This window comes from Pelodiscus sinensis, chromosome 6 (assembly GCF_052426305.1).
Source record: "Pelodiscus sinensis isolate ZL-2025 chromosome 6, ASM5242630v1, whole genome shotgun sequence".
Lineage (NCBI taxonomy): Eukaryota > Metazoa > Chordata > Testudines > Trionychidae > Pelodiscus > Pelodiscus sinensis.
The window spans coordinates 88,501,056-88,524,212 of NC_143057.1; the positions used below are offsets into that span (position 1 = coordinate 88,501,056).

The 23,157-nt window shown below is 41.7% G+C and overlaps 1 protein-coding gene across 2 annotated transcripts in view; it reads right to left on the minus strand.

Annotated features, from left to right (window-relative positions):
• HOMER1 (homer scaffold protein 1) overlaps nt 1-23,157 on the minus strand; it is a 168,949-nt gene that overhangs the window by 103,248 nt on the left and 42,544 nt on the right. For both annotated transcript variants that reach the window (XR_012904870.2, XM_006119144.5), the window contains exons 2-3: nt 15,556-15,712; nt 1,910-2,041 (exon numbers count right to left, since the gene is read on the minus strand). Coding sequence is in view for 1 of the 2 variants with exons in the window: in XM_006119144.5 (XP_006119206.1) it covers nt 1,910-2,041; nt 15,556-15,712 (289 nt within the window). In the remaining variant the exon portion in view is untranslated. The remainder of the gene's footprint in view (nt 1-1,909; nt 2,042-15,555; nt 15,713-23,157) is intronic.

The following is a 23,157-nucleotide window of genomic DNA, read 5'->3' on the forward strand; positions in this document are numbered from 1 at the left end:
TCAGAGCAGAAAAATGAATGAAACTGTCATTTTTTCTGGTAAACACAGCAGCACTTATAGGAAGGGCTTAATGTAGCTGTAGCAAGGACTTTTTAATAGCAGCATTTTGATGCCTTCACATGGATTAACACTCTCTCACTCTGTCATACCTGAAGGACCTGTCAAATGGACAAATAGTATCTCTGTTGCTTTCTCTTAGGCTTCTCTGAAAGGGACTCAATAAGGCACATTATACATGGAAAGGAGGCCTAACGTTTATTCTCATTTTGACTGGTACTAAATTTTTCAGTTGATCTGGGTCTCTTTCAGCCACAGGGATGTTCCAAAAACTGATTAATGTATTTAAAATTTTCCATATCTTTGAAAAGACGAACATTCAAACTGTGTTAGAGGTTATAGCCCTTTTCCAATAGCGCAATCCACTAGTACAAACACTTTGCCCAGAGATAATCCACAGGATTCTGGGCTACAATAGCAGAACACACGAGAGGAAAGCACTGCTAAATGGGTATCTATATGAAGAGGGCTGCTAGTCTCTGGTAAATGTGAGTAACTTTCTTTCACCTATGAAAGTGGATTTTCATTTTTCGAGCAAGACAACAAAAGTTTTTCATACTCCATAAGAGATTTCCTCAATATTGCTGGTAATCTACCAGAATTTTCTACACTAATAATAAAACTAGTTTTATTTTTCCCCTCAATGTTTTTCTAACTTTCTCTTTCCAAATTTTAAAACATTTATAATAAAAATAGTTAGAAAGCAAAGACTGGTGGAAAAGTTAAAAGACAAATTTTTGAGACTATTACAATTGGGAAGCGTGTGTCTGTGTGGGCAACTATTTTACTGATGGGATCCAAATACAGGGGAAAAAAGCCACAACAAAACAAAAAACACTATTTTATTTTAGGGCCTGAAGCTTCTTCCTCAAAAGAAAAGGGTAAATTGATTTCCACATACATGCTTTGGTTTCTTACAGAGAAAAAATTCAGACAGACAATCTTATATGACAAGTCACAAAAGAAAAATCTGACATTTTACCCTCTGCAAAAAGTTTTAAAAATCTAACAATTTTTTAAAACAGAATTCATGGGTATTACCTAAGCCAATGTTTCTCAAACTGTGGGTAGTGACCCCTAGGGGGTCGCAACCAACTTACAGGGGGGTCACAGCTGGATCCGTTATTTTTCTTGAAAAAATTCATGTTTCCCCGCAGGCTCCGTCTGGTAAATAAAAAACATAAAATACCCGGGGGGAAGCCCGGTGGGGACAATTTTCCCCTGCCATGTCTGGTAGGGGCAGGGGAGTGAGGAGTGCCGCAGAGTCTAGTGAAGGGGGGGCAGAAAGGGGTAACTGCCGGGCGGCAGGAGCAGCCACTTTAAAAGTAAGAGTGTTCCTCCATGCCTGGCTCTGCAGGGGGGAGGGGGGAGATTTGATTGGAGCGGGGCTCCCGATGCTGAGGATGCCTGCCTTAGGGGGAGGAGGAGTGCACTGGGATGGGGGGGGGGGCACGCTAGGGAGACCTGCCTCAGGGGGAGAGGTGGGTGCATTGGCGATTAGTGTGCAGTCCCAAACTGGACAAAGTTGTGCAACTTTGACTCCCACCCACACCTCCTTTTTTTTGCTTAACTTTGGTGAGGGTGGGAGAGGGGGGGAGTGTCACATTCATTTAGCATTTTAGGGGGCCGTAGTATCCCAAAGTTTGAGAGCCCCTGACCTAAGCTGTTTAAAAGCCTGCTTCCATGGTTGCCCTTCTCACTTTTCCATGTTACAAAGGCAGGATTCAGAGAGTGTCAAGGAAATACAAGATATATACTAAATTTGATTCTAGCTCTTCCTAAATCACCCTGACTGAAGAATTTTTCCTGTATCCCTCAGGCATTTAAAAAAAAAAAAAAGAGATTTACTTACTTTAGAAAGATGATGCTCAGAGGAAAATCCCAAGCCATAGACAGTATTCGCCCTGCTGTCTGCCCACTGGCCAAACTTCTGGGATGTTTTAGTAAAAGTCATGTTGGGAGTGATAGTGCTATTTATTATTGCCTGCAAAGAAAAGGTAATAAATAGAAGTTGTAAGACGTTCTCACCAAATTTCAAATAGTGTAAGATCCATAACATGCAGATATACTCATGTTACATAAAGCATTTTATATTGGAAACAAATAAAAGCAGCTCTTGCGCGGTGTTCCTTGTAAGCTGTGCACTTGGGCAGCCACCCAGGAAAGAGACAAAAGCTGCCCAGCTGATTAATACAGCACCCACAGCAAGCAACATGGGTTTCTACTGATGGTGCACATTGGCACATGCCTTGATGAAGATAAAATTTCACACATGGATGGAAAAAAGGAAAGGGAACATTACTTAAGTGAAAATTTGGCCCCGCTGAAGTCAGACACTATATTCTTGTCCCTGTGAAGCACAACTACCCAGCTGACTCAAATTTCATGTGAAAATAAATGCCCAGGTCAGCCCCGCTCCCCACTGGCCAATTTGCTCACCACACCCTCCCTGGCTGGCCAGTTCTCCCCCACTTTCCCTCCTGATCTTCCCCGGCCAGCCCCCTGCACCACTATCTCCAGCTCTGCTTCCCACCAGCCCGTTCCTCTTCCTTGTCTCCCCCGGCCAGCGCCGCTGCACCTCTCCCCGCCCCCGCCAGCTCTGCTTCCCACTCCCCCTTCCTCCCAGCCACCATCGCGGCCCCTGATCCCCCCCAGCTATGCTTCCCACTCCCCCTTACTCCCAGCCAGCCCCGCCCCCTTCCAGCCCATCCCTCCTCTCCCAATATCCCACGGCCAGCCCCGTTCCACCCAAAGCACCCCCTCACAACCAGCCTTGCTTCCTGTTGCCCCCCCAATATCCCCTGGCCAGCCCCATTGCCACCCCCCCTGCCTGTTAGCTGTTTCCAGCCCCCCCCCCCCCCCCAGCCAGCACCGGTCCCTTCCTGGCCGCCCCCCCCCTTCCAATGAAGCATGTTTGGGGTGGGGGTTTTTTAAATTATTTTTTTTAACTCAACTTTGCCCCCCCTTTCCCCCCCGCCTTCAACAAAAATTTTTTCCCGGTGTGTTTTTTTTTTTGGGGGGGGGGGGGGGGGGTAACCTTCGGCTACCTCCCCTGGCTTTTATCTCAGGCTTCACACTTGAGCATGCCCAGCAGTGCTGCGGGAATGGGGTCCACTCCGCCCCGGTGCCAGGTGAACTCCTTTAAGTGCAGTGCGGGGCAATGCCACCCCGTCACACAGTACTAGCCAAACTTAACATATGCTATTCAGAAAAAAAAACATTCTGAACTACAATTAATGTGAAATGTGGCAGCATCCTTTTGCCTGGGTCTTTCTGGCATTATAAACTACATCCAACTTACTATTTAGGCAATTTACAGTTGTCATGGCCATGAGGGTTGGCCAGCACCCTGGGGACTAAGCGGTAAATAGTACCTAGCCAGGCAGTAGTCAGCCAGTAGAAAGGCGGATAAGGATTTCAAACTGAAACAACAGAATTTTTGAGTTTTCCCTCCTTTGTCTCTGGGCCAGTTTGCACTCTAGATACTGAGGGAGACAGAACATAAGTTTGTCTCCAAGAATAAGATTCTTCAAAAATGTGTAAGTAGGGTAAAGTTTAGATAAATCTGTTAGGTTTTATTGTTTTCTGTTGTGGGACTTTGGATTGGATGTCTGTGCTGTTAGAAATGGGTTTTCCTCTCTTTTGTAACAAAGTTTTAACCTGTGGGAGTCCCCATGAGTATACTAATTGGTGACTTTTTCCATCTAGTCATTATACTTGCAACAGGAGTACTGTTTTGATAATACAAGTTTTCTTTTTTTATTAACCTGGTATTAGTTCATTTCTCTGTCCTGGAAAATTTGTCTGTGGGATCCGCATGCCTCTGACTACGGGATAGTAGCTACAAACTGCAGTTTATATTTTCTCTTTTTCAAGTTCTCTGGAGAAAAGAGCTTGGGGTGCTCTGGGCTTGGTTTCAAGTGTCCACCCCGTTTGTGAGTTCAAAAGCACTTGATGGTGGCAGAGGATTTTATCCCCAAAATCTAGGTTTTTAAGATTTTGGGAGGAAGTTTTATACCAAAGCCTGGAAAGATAAGGTTTTGGGGTACTTCTGCGGGCCCCTGCTTCTGCGGTCATCATGCCAGAATGAGGAATTAGCCTTGACAACAGTAGATATTGCACATACAACGATCACTCATGGCCTGCAGTACAGCGCTGCTTAGGGTGTAAATCTGACCACACTGACTCTTGGGGCAAGGATCACCACTGAAGTCTTTCTATACAGGTGACACCATTTCCAAAGTGATTGCTTCTCTACGTGAGTGGGACACCGCTTTACATATATACGTAGTATACTGCAGACATCATGTCTGTCAATATCTGCAGTGAGTTCCACAGAACAGGGAAGAATATCACACATGCAGTACCTTGATGGCTCTAAGCTGTAAGGAATTACACTCCAACCCTGGAGTTTATTTGTATTAACACACACAGTTATGCAAGACCTTCCACGAGATGCCTTTACTGTTAGTCTGCCCAGAAAGCAGTTACTGATGAAACCAACCAACTACAGCTCCATTTTCAGACATGAAACTTGCATTTATATTATTTTACACACATGCATGAATATGAGAGAGAGCCCTGTACCGATACAAAATTTGTATCCCTATCCAGTCACAAAAATGAGCCCCAGATATCTGCATCCATGCCTGCAGATGCAGACACCTGCGGATATAAAGCAGATATCCGCAGATCTGCGGGGGGGGGGGGGGGGGGGGGGGAGGTGGTGTATGTACATACACTCTGAAGATCAATCTACTTTTTAAAACGGTCTTGTACTTTTTACAATAACATTTTTCTTAATTCTGAATAGTGTGTCAACTGGACAATTTCATTTTAAAGAAAACTGCATTTTTGTTATCTCTAAACTGGGATGGAATAATAAAATAGCTTTCATATTTTTCTTTCAAATGAATTTATCTAGCTTTGAGGAAATAGGGCACGTATCTGAGCTGCTCTTTCCACTAACTACTCAGACAACAGCTGCAGTCAAATATTTTATCTTGTGCTAAAAATGATAATATTAATTTTCAGTTTCTTCAAAAAGCATAGCAATAAAGATCCTCTTGGGGGAAAAAAAAAGTCTTAAAATAAGACTTGTTTACCATTAAACAGATCACATTATAATACTTAACTAATTTATTTCACAACACTAGTTAAATATAAAGATTCTCTCCAGCAGTGATACACTCGTGGCTGGCTTAGGTCTTATGAGTCACACTCATGTGGCTCATGGCATCCTCAATCCTGAGCTGCATTCTTCTTGTTCTATGTTAATTTTAGCAAGCCTGAGTCTCAGGCAGAGCAAGCACAAATAACTGGAATTCTCCCCACATTGCCAAGTACTTGTGAAGGAATTAGGAATAAGTGAATTAGCAGGGTGGAAATCACTGTTCCTGACGGGGCAGAACAAGGTACTGTAGGATACTCAGAAGCTGCTAGGTGGTTGGATGGACAAGATGAAGCAACAGAAATAAAGCTACAGTCACATTCAGCATCAGTGCACTGAATGTAGGAAAAGGAGAGAAAAACAGAAGGTAAGAAATAGAGGCATTAAGCTAAAGTTCTGGAGAAAGATATGAAATGACTGTATAGTAAATAAACTGAAAAACTTAGCAACAACCACTCTATATTGTCTGGTATATCATGGGTATATCAGAGTTGAACTTTCAGGCTTCGTATCTTATTCCCTAAAAATATGGGGAAGGGTATAGGTAATATTTTTAAAACAATACTAACACAAGAGGTTATTTATGGATAAAGAGGTATATTATTATACAAGCTCTTCGGGACAGGGACCATAATTTCTTTGTATAGTACCTAGCACACTTTTTATGGCTCTTGGATGCTACTATGTATGGTACACGAGATATAGTTGCTATCCTGAAGAGTTTATAATCTAAGATGTCAAGCATCATTCAGAAGTAAGGGAGAGGGAAGGAATCAATAATGTTCAAGTTTTATCTAATATATTATATTTAGTAAACCTGCTAAAAATTCTTTTCTGGTTGCCATCATGGAAAAAATAGGCCTTAATGAGATGTGAAAGAGGAGGTGGTAGTAACCTAATACAGGGGTTCTCAAACTTTGTGATACTGCGACCCTCTAAAATGAATCTGTGATCACCCCCCCCCCCCCCCCCACCCTCACCAAAGTTGTTCAGCTAAGGAAAATAAAAATAAAATAAAAAAAAGAGGAGGTGGGAGCCAAAGTTGCACCACTTTGTCTAGTTTGGAACTGCACACTAACTGCCAATGCACCCCCCCCTCCTCCGAGGCAGGCCCCTCTAGCGCCCCCCCCCCCCATCCCAGTGCACTCCCCTGGCCCCCTGAGGCAGGCCCTCCTAGCGCCCCCGCCATCCCAGTGCACTCCCTCCTCCCCGAGGCAGGCATCCTCAGCATCGGGAGTCCCGCTCCAATCAAATCTTCCCCCTCCCTCCTACAGAGCCAGGCACGGAGGAACACTCTTACTTTTAAAGTGGCTGCTCCTGCCGCCCAGCCTGGCTGCCTCAGCTCGCAGCTTGTAGTGGAGGCATCATGTGGCCAGTTGCCGGTCTCTGCTGCTCACGTTGGCCAGAGCAGTGCGCACTCCGCTCCCACCCAGCCCCCCCCAGCGTGGGGCCTGGCAATTGCCCACTTCTGCCCCCCCTAAACTCTGCGGCACTCCTCACACCCCCTCCTCTGCCAGATGCGGCAGGGGAAAATTGTCCCCGTCAGGTTTCCGTCCAGTATTTCATGTTTTTTATTTACCAGATGGAACTGACAGGGGAAGACAAATTTTTTCAAGAAAAACAACAGATCCAACTGTGCCCCCCCCCCCCCCGCCATAAGTTGGTCGTTACCCCCTTGGGGGTTGTAACCCACAGTTTGAGAAACGCTGACCTAATGGATCAATGTGGAAAGAAAACTCCACACTGACAGAATGGCATAGGACTGGGCAGAAAGACCCAACATCTGAGGGACAGTATACTTAGGAATTCTTGAGGAAACTGTAGTGGCACACATGACCTAAACAAATACTCCTATGCAAGAAACATGATCATGGCAGCTTTGTCTAATTTTGCTTTTTATTGCACCTTGAATTAATTACTTGATTCACTTTAATCTATTTGCTAAAGTAAAATTTCACCACCTAGCACAATTTCCATGGAAAGAATCGCCCACCCCCTTTGAACTTCAGCATTGGCTCACTAATGAAACTGCTCAAAAATACTAAGCGATGAAGCAACAGGCATCAGACATTCTGGAGAATACTTGAGTATCCCAGGTAACTTGCAAAGTGTTCCCTGCTTTTGGTAAGCACAAAAATGTCATTTAAAAATAAAATCATCCATTCCAGACTTCAAACCCAAAACAAAACCACCATAAAGGCTGCCAAAAACCTCCAGAAATTGGTCTCATGAAACAGCTTAAGAACAATTACAATTTATTATGAAATATTTAGAAAAGCAGAATCTTTGGAAGGATGGGCTGTCATGTTTTTGAAGTGTGTTTAGTAAACGTGGGGAAGAGAACTGCACCACATCCTAAACAACAGAAACATAAGGTAAATTAGATAATCTATGGTACTGGATCAACTTTTTGTTGTTGAGAAATACAAGGTCTTGAGGTTACACAGAACTTTTCTGGTCTGGGAAACTTAGGGCAAGATCTATACCTAACATTAGTTAACACACCTTCTCTTCGAGTGGTTCCTTGAAATATGCATTAATTACTTATGCTAAAGTATCTACTCCATCTTGTAATTAGCTGTGATACTAAATAAGTTTGTATACCCAAAGCCATCTCTGTGCAGCTCAAAAGATTTTCTCTTTCCCACAGAAGTTGATCCAATAAAAGATAAGACTCCTCTCAAATGTTCTGGGACCAATACTATGGCTACAGAAACTGCATACAACACTGCACTGCATACAACAAAGAATGTGTTTTGGATGATGGGGCACGTTTTATACCTTATTTTGTGTGTTTCACAAAAACATCTTATTAACTTTTGGTCCAGATACCATTGTGTGTGGAAGCTACAGCTTGGAAATTAGAGAAGGTTGAATTTAAAAATATAATTGGTTCTGGATGTAGAGCTGACCCTTTAGAAAGAATACGATTTGCATCCTGATCAGTTCCTGAATATGAACGTCAACTTCTTCAGGATTAGAAATAGAGACCATTACAGAAGCCAGATATTGCTACCCATCTCAGTATCAGGAAGCAAACGCTTACTCAACAGTAGTTAACCCCTAAACTGTAGCTTACCTGGAATATTACAAAATAGCAAGGCCTTGTTTTTTTAAAATATCGTTTACCTTCTTACCTCTCTATTTTCCTTTAAATGTGGGAGAGTGAACCTGCTAGACAGAAGGTTTTTACTTTCCCAACATTTACCATCTCTTCCTCTTCAGGTCTTTCCTTGTTCCGGTCTCCTCTTTCAAGAGAAATTATTTGCTTATAGCCCTTATTACTGTAACAACCCAACAAAAGAAAATTATAACTAGGGTGAAAGACCTCAAAATCTTTAGAGAGTTCACTGGTAGTGAAACAGCCAGGGGTTTAAGGTTTTGAAAATGGTATGCCTCTGTCAGAGAGGGTGAAGTAACAGTAGATATGGAACATTTACCTCCTTAGCAAATGGAAGGAAGATATGCAATTTATTTTTGAGTGACTGACTCAGATTTTTACTTATTGAGGTGGAGAAAAACTAGAAGGAAATAGAAGAGACCTGTGTGTGCAACTTATTTCACTTAATCTTATTGGTCACTCAACAGCCTTGCTGATGATGGTGCCAGGAAAAAAAGCTTACCAGAAGGTACAAAAATGAAAAATAATGCAGGAAAACATTCACAACAACACATGCAAAATGATAATGTCTAAATTAATCACTCAAGATAGCTCTTGGAGTCATTTGATTAGTTCTCTGAAAACATCTGCTCTATGTGCAAATCATAAAAAACTAGTATTGTTAGGAACTGTTAGGAAAGAGATTGCTAAAAGATAGAAATTATTATAAGGACACTATATAAATCCATTGTATGCCCACTCCCGGAATACTGCATGCAGTTCTGGTCACTTCATCTCAATAAAGAGGCATTATAATTGGCAAAAGTACAGAAGATGGTAAAAACTGACTACGTTTTTGGAACAGCTTCCATACAAGGTGACGTTAAAAAAAACCTCACTGTTCAGTTTAGAAAAGAAATGATTTAGGGCTGTAAAATCATGAATTGCACAGCAAAAGTGAGTAAAGAAGTGTAATTTATCCCTTCACATAGCACATGAACCAGCAGCAGGTTTAAAGCATACAGAAAGTATTTCACACAATGCAGATTCAACATGTGGAACTCATTGCCAAGGCTCAAAAAACACCACACAAACAAACAAAAAAGTAAGTTCACAGAGGATTTGTCTATGAAGGCTATTAGCTAGGATGGTCAGATACACAACCCCATGCATTGGGTGTGTCTGAACCTGTGACTACTAGAAACTGGGATGGGACAACAAGAGGTTGATCATTCAATAAATTGCCCTGTCTGGTTTATTTTCTCTGAACCAGGAATGGGCAATAATTTTTTATGTTGGGTCACTCGAAGATTTAAGCGGTCAAGAGCTGCACTTTTCTATGGAGAGGGTGCGGGGTCTGGGACAGAGGTTGGGTGCAGAAGAGAGCTCAGGGTAGGGGACTGGGGTGCGGGGTCTGAAAGGAAGTTTGGGTGAAAGGGGGGGGTTGTGACCTGGGGCAGAGGATTGGGGTGTAGGGCCCGGGAGGGGATAGAGTGCAGGAGGGAATTTTGACCGGGGGGGGGGGGGGGGGGAAGAAGAGCTGTAGAAAGCAGTGCAGAGTTTGGGAGGGAGTTATGACCTGGGGGAGGCGGAGTGCAGAGGGTTTGGGTGGTGACCTGGAGAAGAACTGGGGAGCAGGAGAGGGTAAGGTGCCAGAGGAAGGCTCTGGCTGGGAAACACTTACCTTCGGGGGCTCCTGGCCAGTAGCTCAACAGGGACCCTTTATAGGCTCCCTGCCTGCTGCAGCCCCAGACTAGGGTATGTCTACACTGCCACCTTAGTTTGAACTAGGGTGGCTAACGTAGGCATTCGAAGTTGCAAATGAAGCCCGGGATTTAAATATCCCGGGCTTCATTTGCATCTTGCCAGGCGCCGCCATTTTTAAATCCCCGTTAGTGCGGACTCCGTGCCCGCGGCTATACACGGTACGGAGTAGGTAGTTCGAATTAGGCTCTCTAATTCGAACTACCATTACTCCTTGTGGAACGAGGTATACTGGTAGTTCGAATTAGAGAGTCCGCACTAACGGGGATTTAAAAATGGCGGCGCCCGGCAAGATGCAAATGAAGTTCGAACTAGGGTGGCTAGTGTAGACATACCCCTTGAGGCTCCCTTCACGTGCCAGTCTGCACTACACGGGAGGGAGGGAGACACAGACTTCAAGTGCTGCTCCCACCCCCAACTCAATTGGCCTGCGAGGGCAGCGAAGTCTTCCCTTCCTCCCCTCCCCCACAAGCCAGAGGAACACAGCACCTAGAGGGAGCTATTTTGAACAGCCTTAGGCTGCATCATGCAGAGAGCTTGTCTCGGGGTCTAGCCCCTGCTCTCAATCATCTGGCATCAGCCATTGGCAGAAGACAGGATACTGGGCTAGATGGACCATTTGTCTGTCCAAGTATGGCCGTTCTTAGGTTCTGAGTACACTAAAAACCTGATTCTTATGCACCAGAATCCAAATAGAAATCTGGATCTGTAAACTGTAGAAGCACTAAGAAGAGGCTCAAGTAAAGGTCAGGCCTGAGTATCCTCAGATAGTCAATACAGGTTCAACTTCTCTAGCCCAGTACCCTCAGGACGTGACTTGTGCCAAACCAAAGAATTGTACTGGCACAAAGTAAGTAGGTAGATAAAGCATAGAACATGCTGGCAGTGCTGCTAAACATAAGCACTTCCACTAGTGAACTGTTAGAAGACATTTGGGGTAATTTAGAGCTAAACAGCACCGAACAAGGAGGAGCCAGGACTGCTGGCTATAGACAAACTTAATAGTACCATGGGAAACTTGGCCGTACCCATGATAAGCAGACATCCAGCTAACTAAAATCATGCCAAACCACAGATGTTACCAGACCAGAGAGTGCTGGACTAGAGAGGTTCAACCTGTACTAAAACTCACTTTTATTCCAAAGATCATATCGATGATCCAACAGAAGGCACTGTACAGGCCTCTCTCAGGACCAAATATGACCCCTGTATGGATTTGCCCATCAGTATGTGCTTTTGTTGCATGCAAAAACATACACTATTTTCCCTCAGATTTAGTCCAACCGATAGCAAGGCCTTTGGTCTGTGCACAGAGCCTCTCAAGGCCCTGCCCACTTCCAGCACACACAGGCTGGCTTTCCTTCATGTTCCTGCCATGTGAATAGCTCATGGGAAAGTAAAGGGACACCTTAAACCTCCTTACTCCTCTATGCAGGTACCTAGTTCAGCCAAGATTCTTCTTGAACTGTGAAAGGCTCAAGGAAGTAACCAAGAATCCAAAGGCAAAACAGGGTAAGGGAAATAAGGGAATGTTGCACTAGAAAACTTTTTTTTAAAATATATAAACACTCCTCAAGAGATTCTAATGCTTATATAGGAGTTAGTCAATAATTAAACTTGTAACAATTTTTCTTCAAGTACCCAAAATACATGAGTTTTCAGAGATAAAGCAAAAAATTAAGGTGCAAGAGGAAGCTTTTTAGTAGATTTTCTTAAATAAAAGAGTTTTAAATGCAGGCTTTTTCCTCAAAAGCATCTCTAAGAACCTAAGCTTCATAGACTTTTCCCCTCCTCTAATTTAACAGAGATCAATGGAGAAAAGCACTACAAACTTTGATGCCAACCATGTGTTATCGATACCCAGTTATATCCTAAGTAGCACAGATATGATCTGGATAAGATTTGAACTTAATATGCTTTGTGACATCTGAATTGTCTGCCTAGAAATATATGTACATTAGACATGCACACACACACACAGATGTACTTAATGGGCTGGGAACAAGACTAAACATCACTTAATTCACAGAGATATACCTAGGTAAAACCCTTGATTTAAGATTCAATCTAGAAAATCTTCTACCAGTACCTTATTTACACAGGTGAAATACACATATTCCACAGCGTTTGAGTAGTACGCAGCTCAATGAGATCTTGAAGCTGATTACCTCATACCAGAAACCCAAAAGAAAAAAAGAAAAAAATTGCTGCAGTAGCCAATATATTTTCTGCCAAGATCTCAGTGAGTACCATATTGTTGATGAAATGCTTCAAGAGGAAACTATAATTGTTAATGTGAGCTGCCCCCATTTGTAAATACACAAAAGAAAAGCCCCAGTAAATAAATGTAGATGTTACATTATTCAAAATGCTAGTAGTTGAGTTATCCAACAACTATTTTGGGACTGTTGATGCCTTTACACAATGAAAAAAAATGGTAGACATATGAATAAGGATTAGTGTTGCAAACAAATTAAACCAATCTAGGAATAAACCAATTATTTAATTACTACCTTTAGTCTTACATAAATTCCATCTGAGATTGTCAAGCAATATTAGCAAAATTATGGTTCAACAGTTTTGTGAGGTACAGAAGCACTGTCCCTATTTTACAGATAGCAAAACGGAGAGATAAACAACTTAGGATCACACAGTAGGTCAGAAGCAGAGTCAGGAATAAATACATACATCATTTTCCATTCTATGTGAACAATAAGTAGATAGTATTTAATTTTCATTTCATTGAATATTAGATAAGTCTGCTATAACTTTTGACAGCCCCTTCTAAACCCACCTAAAGTGGTGACATACAAAACATTAATTTAAAATGCAAACAAGTTTCTATAAAAATAAGGTTTTCATTTTTATTTAAAAAAATCAAATGTTATTTAAGAAATGTAGAGAGTCACATTTTAGGTTGTATTTAAAAATATTCTAGCAACTGCATTTGGGACAAATCACACTGCTCAGTTTAACAGTTTTGCACACCTTTAGTGTCTCCCCCTAACTCTCAAGCTGGTAGCTTTTTTAATTATGCCAATAAGATCCAAATAAAATCCAAAGCACAAAGAGCTATGAATACAGGTGTGAGTATTTTGTTGATCAGTGTTTAAGCAAATTGATCTTAAAGCTACCATAAATTTATATTATCTTCTTAGTATTCATAACTTATTGTTTTTCACTGTAAACAAAAACATCTTTGTTACATTTGCACCTATTGTACTTTTCAGAGTGATGCCATTCACTGTACACATCAGATATGAAACCATGTCAATTCTGGTCAGAACTTAAATATGTACATTTATTTTTATTCAAAATTCTCTGCATGCAAGTTTATTGTACTAGGACTGACTTCTGATGTGTGATTATACAACACCCTACTACAGTGGGAGCGCATATGGGCATGAAAGTTCATCCAAATAGAGTTCAACTCCTATTACAATGCTATATCTAATGAACCACAATGACAAAGCTTTCAGTAAGCAATGTCCCTCCGCTATATACATCGGCCAAACTGGACAGTAACTACATAAACGAATCAACGGACACAAATCAGATATTAGGAATGGCAGTATACAAAAACCTGTAGGGGAACACTTCAATCTCCCTGGACACACAGTAGGATATTTAAAGGTAGCCATCCTGCAACAAAAAAACATTCAAGAACAGACTTCAAAGAGAAACTGCTGAGCTACAGTTCATCTACAAATTTGACACCATCAGTTTAGGATTAAACAAAGAATGTGAATGGCTAGCCAAATACAAAAGCAGTTTCTCCTCTCTTGGTGTTCACATCTCAACATCAGCTGCTAGAAGTGGGCCTCATCCTCCCTGACTGAATTGACCTAATTATCTCCAGTCTTACTCTTGATTGGTCCTCTTTTCTTATGCCTGTATATTTATGCCTGCCCCGGTATTTCCACTACATGCATCTGACGAAGTGGGTCTTTGCCCACGAAAGCTTATGCTCCAATAAATCTGTTAGTCTATAAGGTGCCACAGGACTCCTCATCGCTTTTGCAGATCCAGACTAACACAACTATCCCTCTGATAGTAAACCTTAAGTAATACATAACACTCATTAAGTAATTAAAACAAACTCTACTGCATCAATCGTCTAGACACTGCTTGGTCCTGCCGTGAAGGCAGGGGACTGGACTTGATGGCCTCTCAAGGTCCCTTCCAGTTCTATGATGCAAATGGCACTGGAATAGGCCTTAAAACTTAAGATACAAGTCATCTCTGCCACAAAACCCTTGTTTTTGGCTATACCGGTATTTCAAAACAGTGAAGCCCACAGAAATTACAACATTTTTCTAAATCAGCAGTTCTCAAACTTTGTTGCACCAAGGCTGCCTTCTGCCAACAAAAATTACTACTAGACCCCAGGAAGAGAAACCTCAGACTAAGCCCCACCATGATGGGTGGGGAGGCCAAAGGTGAAGTCCAAGGCTTCTGCCCTGGGAAGGGGGCCTGTAACCTTAGCCCTGGATGGTAAGGCTTGGGCTTCAGACTTGCTGGGGCCCAGAACCAACACAAGCCTTGGTGACTATTAATATGGGATTGCGACCTACAGTTTGAAAACTCCTAATCTCAGTTAAGACTTTTGGGAAAAAATTCCATCTTTTAGTTTTTCAATTGTACTCTGCATTTATTTAATACCCTTAAACCTCAAAGCATTTTACAAACATTTAAAAAAGCTCACAGCTACATGTCATTATTTTAACTTGCATTTTACAGAAGGGTAATCTGCAGAACAAATGTCCTGTTCAAACAGGCCAACAAAATTCCCGACTGTTAGTGCTCTAAGTCCACATACTAGACAATTTACACTGCCTAATCAAAATATATACTGAATGCTGATATGAGTTTATTTTTGAAAGCATCATAGAAGAGTCACTATTTTTCCCCCCTACAGAAAATGGAGGATTCTATACCAAAAAAGGATTTACTTAGAAATTATGATCACTGAATAGATGTCCTTCATAATGCCAAGCAACTAGTTATATTAATATATCAAAGAAAACAAGCTTAAAATAGATCTGCTCATTACCTAAACATAAATTCCAGAACCTTTTTCAGTACATTTACTTTTGAGATTGCTCAATTAGTGACTAATAAGCAATTCCTAAACTTTGGTAATGGGTTTACATATTAATTTACTGAAAACATTTGCTCATGAACAATTAAATCAGGGGTTCTCAAACTTTCAGATACCGCGACTCCCCTCTAAGTTGCCCGGGGGAGTCGGGACCCACAGTTTGAGAAATGCAGAATTAAACATTGTAAATAAAAAACATTTTCCCATTTTACAACTCCAACAACAAATTTCACGTTGGGAGACATTATTACATAAGACACATTTCTAAGAACATTTGTGAAATATGCCAGACTGAAACAGTTAGAAAGTTGATCTTAAAAAGTTGATCAAGTAAAAGTAAATCTTAAAACAAACAGAACCTACCTTTGAGCCGTCCAAGCTGATTATCCTGTAGACATTTCTTGTGCTGTCATAGAAATAGGACACAGTAACAGCATGCTTGCTGGTGGGAACCCAGTTCTTCTTAGTGTTTGGGTCAATCTGGAAGACATGAGCTCGAGTGCTGAAGATGGGTTGTTCCCTGAAGGAAAGAAAGTCAAAATGATTCATCTGGTTTAGACACAGCATGCTTTTACATCAGTGATCTGGCAATTATGCCCATCAGAATGTACATATTTTGCTTTGCATGAGTACAATTTTTGTGGAGTAAAATTAATGTCAAGTGAGTTACAGCAGTTTCAAGTGCATTACTATACAAAGAAGGGCACAACTTTTGGAACAAAATCAGTGGCCAGATATTGGGTCAGATAAATGATATCAAGTAGATTTCTAAATATAGATTCACCACTGATTCTCACCTCCCACCCTCCATCTGTCTACTCCAGTTAACACTGTCCATCATTAATACAAGCGTAATTGCAATGCTCAGTATACGGAGATGGAGTGCATTGACTTTATATCCTCCTTGTCTTTAAACTTTTAATATTGATTATTCAATAATGGTCTGTTATCTGAAATTGAACTGGCCTGCTTGATTTAATTCAGCAACAGATGACACTCAGTGATAGGAGCGAGTGTTTGAAACTTTCATCCTTTTGGATTTCGTTATTGAATGTTCTCACAGAACAAAGTAATAGCCAATGGCAGCACAGTTCCAAATGAGGCCTGAACAGAACATGAGACGATCAGTACATGATGCCAGTCCTTCACACATATACTGCTGCATCCACAGCCTTAGGTCATCACTTCCCCAGGATTCATGGGGTTGGAAGGCTGTTTTCCCTAACCAAAACACAGAAGCTGAAGACTGAAGGTCACTTTCCTCATCATCAGGTCCCATATCACCCCTTCCTTCTGAATCACTTAATTTACTTCACTTGACTAGAATATCATGTTCTGGCCCTCATTCAATGCCAGACACAAATCTGCCCAATCTATATTTGAATTGAATGTAGTATAATTGCACAAAAACAAAAATCCAGTTTTCTTCAGTGTTCAGAAATTTAATTCCCATAAAAACAAAAACTTTACAAATCTTTATAAACAGCTATTTAGGAAAGATCCATTTGGGGTCTGGGAAAATACTCTGGCATGATAAAGTCAACTGTTAGATATACTGATAACTACTACAAGAATAGCAGGCCAAATGCTACTTAAGAGCTCTGCTCCTATTCAATTCTGGGGGGAAAATTCTTCATTTTGATAATCTATCACAAGTCAGTAAGCTAGTATGTAAATTTTAAGTATTAACTGTTCACTGCTTATCAAGTTTCCTTGTACTGAATGTCTTTAATGCTTTCTGTAAATTAAAGCAAGACTGCTCTTTCCATCTTGTATGTTGTAAAGCTGTCTGTTCACCGAAAGAGAGAAGAAAGCCTAATAAAATAAAACACAACAAAACCAACCTATACAACACATGAATCCATGCAAGAAAAGAAATAGTAGCTAAACAGAGTAACAGATAACTAGTTTAACCAAATAGGACCATGATGTGACAAATAATTTTCCCCAGATATCCTGCTGATTACAATCACTTGGGCTACGTCTACACTGGCCCCTTCTCCGGAAGAGGCATGCTAATTTCGAACTTTGGAATAGGGAAATCCGCGGGGGATTTAAATATCCCCCGCGGGATTTAAATAAACATGGCCGCCGCTTTTTTTCCGGCTTGGGGAAAAGCCGGAAAAGAGCATCTAGACTGGCGCGATCCTCCGGAATAAAGCCCTTTGTCGGAGGATCTCTTATTCCTACTTGAAAGGAATCTATCATACTGCTGCCTCAACACACCCTCCCCCCCCCCACAAACACACACCCTGTTTTGGTAACAGTATTTAGTGTGTTAAGCAGTGGATTTGAGGGCTTTGCTGATCATCAGTGATTTTGTATGTATGCTCACATTCCTACTTTCAAGTTTGTATAAGAGATCCTCCGGAAAAGGGCTTTATTCCAGAGGATCGCGCCAGTCTAGACGCTCTTTTCCGGCTTTTCCCCAAGCCGGAAAAAAAGCGGCGGCCATGTTTATTTAAATCCCGCGGGGATATTTAAATCCCCCCCGGATTTCCCTATTCCAAAGTTCGAAATTAGCATGCCTCTTCCGGAGAAGGGGCCAGTGTAGATGTAGCCTTGCAGTGTCTAAAGAGAAAAAAACCTAGTCTTCTCAAAATGATCAAAAACCCAAGACATGCCACTGTTCTCTGCTAGTTATGCTCATTGGAAGGTGAACGGGACATTTGTCAATAGATACAGTATTACATTAGTATAAATGTTTGAGTCCCAAAACAAGTCATGAAAATGTTATTTTTAAGGGGGAAGTGTTGTAAAATCTCAATTAGTCATTTAACATTAAAACCTTTCAAAAGTTCCAGTAAAAATCAAATCTTGTATTCATCCACAGTAGCATTAAAGCATAAAGTGCATAATACAGGAGCTACTTACTTTAAGATTTAACTAGCTGGAGTTACCCAGCATTGCTTGGGACAGTTGATATAACTGAGGTGAGGAGCCTGAGGGGAGGGAGGGGAAAGGGAGCCACGCGCCTACCGCCAGCGCCCGAGCCCGCCCTCCGCCGGCCTTAGTGAGTGACTGTCCCTGCCGCTTCCCCGGGGAAGCTGCTTCTCCCCACACTGCCAAGCTCTGTACAGCCCTGGGGAGAGGCATCGGTCTCTCATCTCTTCCTTCCCACAGTCCCTTAAAAAAAACTTTCACCTGGATAAAAGGTTATTCCATGCAACATTTGGTTGTGGTAGCTCTTATAGTGTCCAAGTTATTAGCGCACAAACATACAAACAAACATTCTCCTTTATATATTAGATAAAACATTCAGATACAGTCAGCAGCAGTTTTAGTGCTTGCTTCTAAACACTGTTATGTAAGATTAATGGCTTCAGCCACACTGCCCTTTCTTTCTAACTTGGAAATAACTAACGTTAAAACAGTAATCAGTGGCATTCTACCTATGAGGTGATGAATAATCTATCATACTGCTGCCTCACCCCCCCCCCCCCACACACACACACTCCATTTTGGTAACAGTATTTAGTGTGTTAAGCAGTGGATTTGAGGGCTTTGCTGATCATCAGTGATTTTGTATGTATGCTCACAGAATTCCCTGATTATTTATGGGATCCATCAACTTTTAACATTTCAGAAAGACTGAAAAAACATCCTATCTTCCATCTAGATGTAGGTCCATACATACAAACTACATGAAAACTGAAAAAAAGTTAGTTCGCACATTTATGTACTAGGGATGTGAACGACTAGTTGCCTATCTGATAAGCAAATGCTTATCGAATAGTCAACACACTAGTCAATCAGTTGTCTCCCCCCACCCTTGCTGCCTGTATCTGAAAGAGGCAGCAAGAGGGGGGCAGGAGGAGGAGGAGGGGCTGCTTCAAAGCAGCAGTGCAGCATGGAGCACGGGGCCAGACCCTGGGCTCCACGTAGCTCTGTCACTTTGAAATGCTGAACGCAGCTTGGGGCCAGCGGAGGAGTCTCTAGCTGGCGCACGCTGCACACAGCATTTCCAAGCAGCAGTGCCTCATGGAGTCTGGGGTCTGCTGTTTTGAAACACCACATGCAGCCCAGGGCCAGGTAGGAGTCCCCAGGTTGCCACAGGCTGCATGCGACATTTCAAAGTGGCAGTGCTATGTGGAGCCTGGGTTCAGCTGGGACTCCTTTGCTGACCTCAGGCTCCATGCAGCGCTGCCACTTTGAAATGCTGTGGGGAGCACGGGGTCAGTGGGGGGAGGAGGAGGGAGACTCCTTGAGTCCATCACTGGCCCCGTGCTCCCTGCAGCACTTTTGCCTTTGAAGTGCAGCAACAGCTCTGGGGCTGTTACTACACTTAAAAGACTGAGGCACCCTTATCTACTAATCGAATAATCAATGCAATTTGCAATGACTATTCGATTAGCCAATTAATCTAAATTTAACATCCCTATTATGTACACAATATAGCAAGCTGTTGTACTATAATTAATCAGAACCTCTTAGAGGATATTTTGGTAGTCATTTAGCTGAAAAGCAACTTACGTGCAATATAGATGAAGCCTTTTCTATAAGTTTACAGCTAAAACACCCTCTCCCCACCCCAAGTCATTGCACTATTATGAATGACAGCAAAAATCAAACTACCACTGTTAAATATAGTTTGGCATGCTGGCACGCTTTTCAAATTTTAATTCAGTGAGTTCTGAGACCTCTACAATTTTCAAACAATAAAAGATAAAAACTTAAGTTCATTTCCTGGGCAGACAGGAAGAACAGTTTTTATAAAGAAATAGTCAGTAAGAACAATCAGTACCACTTTCCCCCTGCTATCATTTTCCTTCTTTTAATTAGTTACAGCCTTTTTTACTGCTTCTCTATTATTATGAAGAGGCTTTCAGTACCCATTAAAATGAACAAGCCAGGAGTAAGGCAAGAGCTAGTTACTAAAACAAATTAATTGTTTTCCAGAATATCTTGATAATGAGCAAGAGTGGAATTTTAAAAAATTAACATAGCATCTGAATTTGAATTAAATTTAAGTTCTTCGCAATGTGGCAAACACAACAAGGCTAAAATACTATTCTTAACTCACTTTTTAGTACCCAGATATTCCAATGGCTTCAAGAGATTCACAAATTTAGGTCTGGTCTACGACTAAAACTAGTTACTTTATTCAGGGTTTTAAGAGGACCTAAACTCTAGAGCAGATGCTTCTGGATTTACAGACATATTATTTGGTCTTCCTAGTTGTTGAGGAGGTGGATTTACTACAGCCACAAAAAAATTCCTTTCATTACTGTAGCAAGTGTTTACACTAAAGCATGGTCTAGCACTACAAAGTTAGGTTGATCTAATTATGTGTCCACACTATAACCATGTAAAGGCATGTCTTCACTATAGGCTGGATTGACAGGGGAGTGATCAATCCAGGAGTGGTCAATCTATCACCTCTACTATAGAGGTGATAAATTGACGGCCGCTCTAGAGACTCCAGTACCCCACCGGTAGGCAAGCGTGAGAGGTAGGCACATAAAATCCCATTTAATCAGTTAATTGGTTAGATGTTAGGGTTAACTGATTCAGTGAGATCCTGCACAGGGCCACTGGCTCCTGGCCCCATGTGGGGGCCTAGCAGGGCTGGAGCAGCCCTCCGCCTCCCGGACACTAGTTAACTGTTACCTGGCAAGCATCACCCAATAAGGGTGATGCTTAACGGGTAACCATTCAAGCCCTAGTAAAAGGAATCAATGGAAGAGTTTTCTCCTGTCACTCAAGAATGGCATGGACCCTACAGTAAATAGATCTAAGCCACATCAATTTGACTTATGCTACTAATGTACACAAGTTGCATAGCAACCTGTCCCCATAGCATAGACTTGCCCTGAGTGCCCTACTATATCACCTCCATGAGAGGTATAGGGCTTATGGTGGTGTAATTACGATGACCGTGTCTGTGCAGACACTGCATTCCTTACCTCAGCTGTTGGCTCCCCATCTGCCAGGTCTCTATTCTGAGCTGGGCTGCCATCTTAGGCTGGAAACATGGCAACTGATGAGATGCTAGGTGTCAGTCTTCCTACTGAAGGGGAGTAATCTCAAGCAGCTACCCCTACTCCTGGCTAGCTGTAAGCCTCTCCGCCTCCTCACCTCCACCCAAACTCCCACTCCTGGCCAAGAGACAGGAGACCAGAAGCCCTGGATAGCAACTGGACTCCCAGTGAGGAGCTACACAGAGCTCAGAGCCTTGGCTCTCAAGCCCCCTTTCTCCCACACTGCCCCTCTTCAACTGGTGGAAGCGCTCCTAGTGAAGATGAACACCATGGACAGAAGGTGGGTTCTGTGGACATCAGCCACTACAGTCATTACCGCAGTGAGTATAAATTGACCTTGTATAGGGCATCTTAAGACTGTAGTGCAAATATGCTGTAAGACACCGCGGCAGCACAGATGCAGCACCATAGCTGTGCCACTGTAGCACCTGTCATGAAAAATAGCATTTACTTATTAAGGCATTACTTATTAAGGCAATCTAGTCAGACCAAGATTTTTTTTAAACAACGTTCTCATATACAGGAACAGTATCTGCTTGTTATTTCCAGGCATCAATTTTAGATAGGTTGGTCCCATTTAATCTTAAATTACAAGAAGCAAGACCTTCCTCACTCCTCCCATTTAATCAGCTACAGTCCCATTTTGAGCACAGTCAAAAACGTCACCAGAAAAATATAGGCTAATTAACATAAGCACATACAGTCCAGTTCTATACAGAAACTGGTAAACACTTCTAAACAGGAAGCTCAAATTTACAGGCTGGAAAAATATAATCTTTTTTTGTTTACTATTGCTGCTAACGTGCATGAGTGTCATACACACAGTCCCTCAAAAAAAAAAAAGTTAGAAATGTATCCCATCACTATAGGGAATAATGAGGAAACAGTCTCATCAATTCATTCATAGACTCTTAGCTTTTCTACATAAAAAAGAATAAAGGGCATCTACAAATTTAATATGCAATTTGTCGCCATCTCCAAAACATTAAAGGTGTTAAAGACCAGACTTTACAATTCTCTGCACCCCATTAGACCAGACTCCTTCCAAGTTGATGAATTATCAATTTTCATAGTTGTTTATGGGCTGTCAATTTTCCATCACTGTGACAATTCTCATATTCACACTATTTTAAGATATATTTCACAAGCCAAATGTGAGACCAAGAAATATTTTACTACTCTCCTGTTTTCATACCTCTAGCATGTGCCATTGATCCACAAATGTTGTAACTAACTATCCATGTGGTTAAAAGTATATGGAATAACTATAAGGAACAATGTTCTCAATTACGCTGGAATTTAGTAAGACATCAGAAATAAAACTATATTCTTACAAAGACTAGCATGGAGTTTTAGTCAAGACATCATGTGAGCTGAATGAGGGATGAGTGCCATCTACTGAAACAGCAACACTGTCACAGGTTTTCCTTCGATGTTTTCCATTCAATTCCAAGTAGGTCCAATACTGCTCACTAACCTTGATCTGATAATGACATAGCATAAAGTGGTTTTGTTGAAAGCCATATGTATATAGATCCTGTAATTTCTTAGAACTCTCAAATCTTTATGTCTGGAAAGATCAGAAATGTTACAGGAATATTAATCTATATTTGCTACGTACACATTCCATTTGGAGCCTAATGGTCTTGAATTCAACAACAACAACAAAAAATGGTTTGGTAGCACTTTATAGACTAAACAAAACATGTAGATGGTATCCTGAGCTTTCGTGGGCACAGCCCACTTCTTCAGATGACTAGAGTTATTCAGCAGTTAGCTTGCATTGGTACACCTGAGTTAGCTTATTTCAACTGAAATTAGCCACACAGTGATCTTATTAGCTGAGAGAATGGATGAGCAGCTGATGAGTTTAAACCCAAGCTACTGCATCCACATCACATTACTGGCCTGAGCTTCTGTACCTTGTGAGCATCAACCCATACCCCCACCTGGTGGTAGAAACACCACTTTAGATAGATGTGTG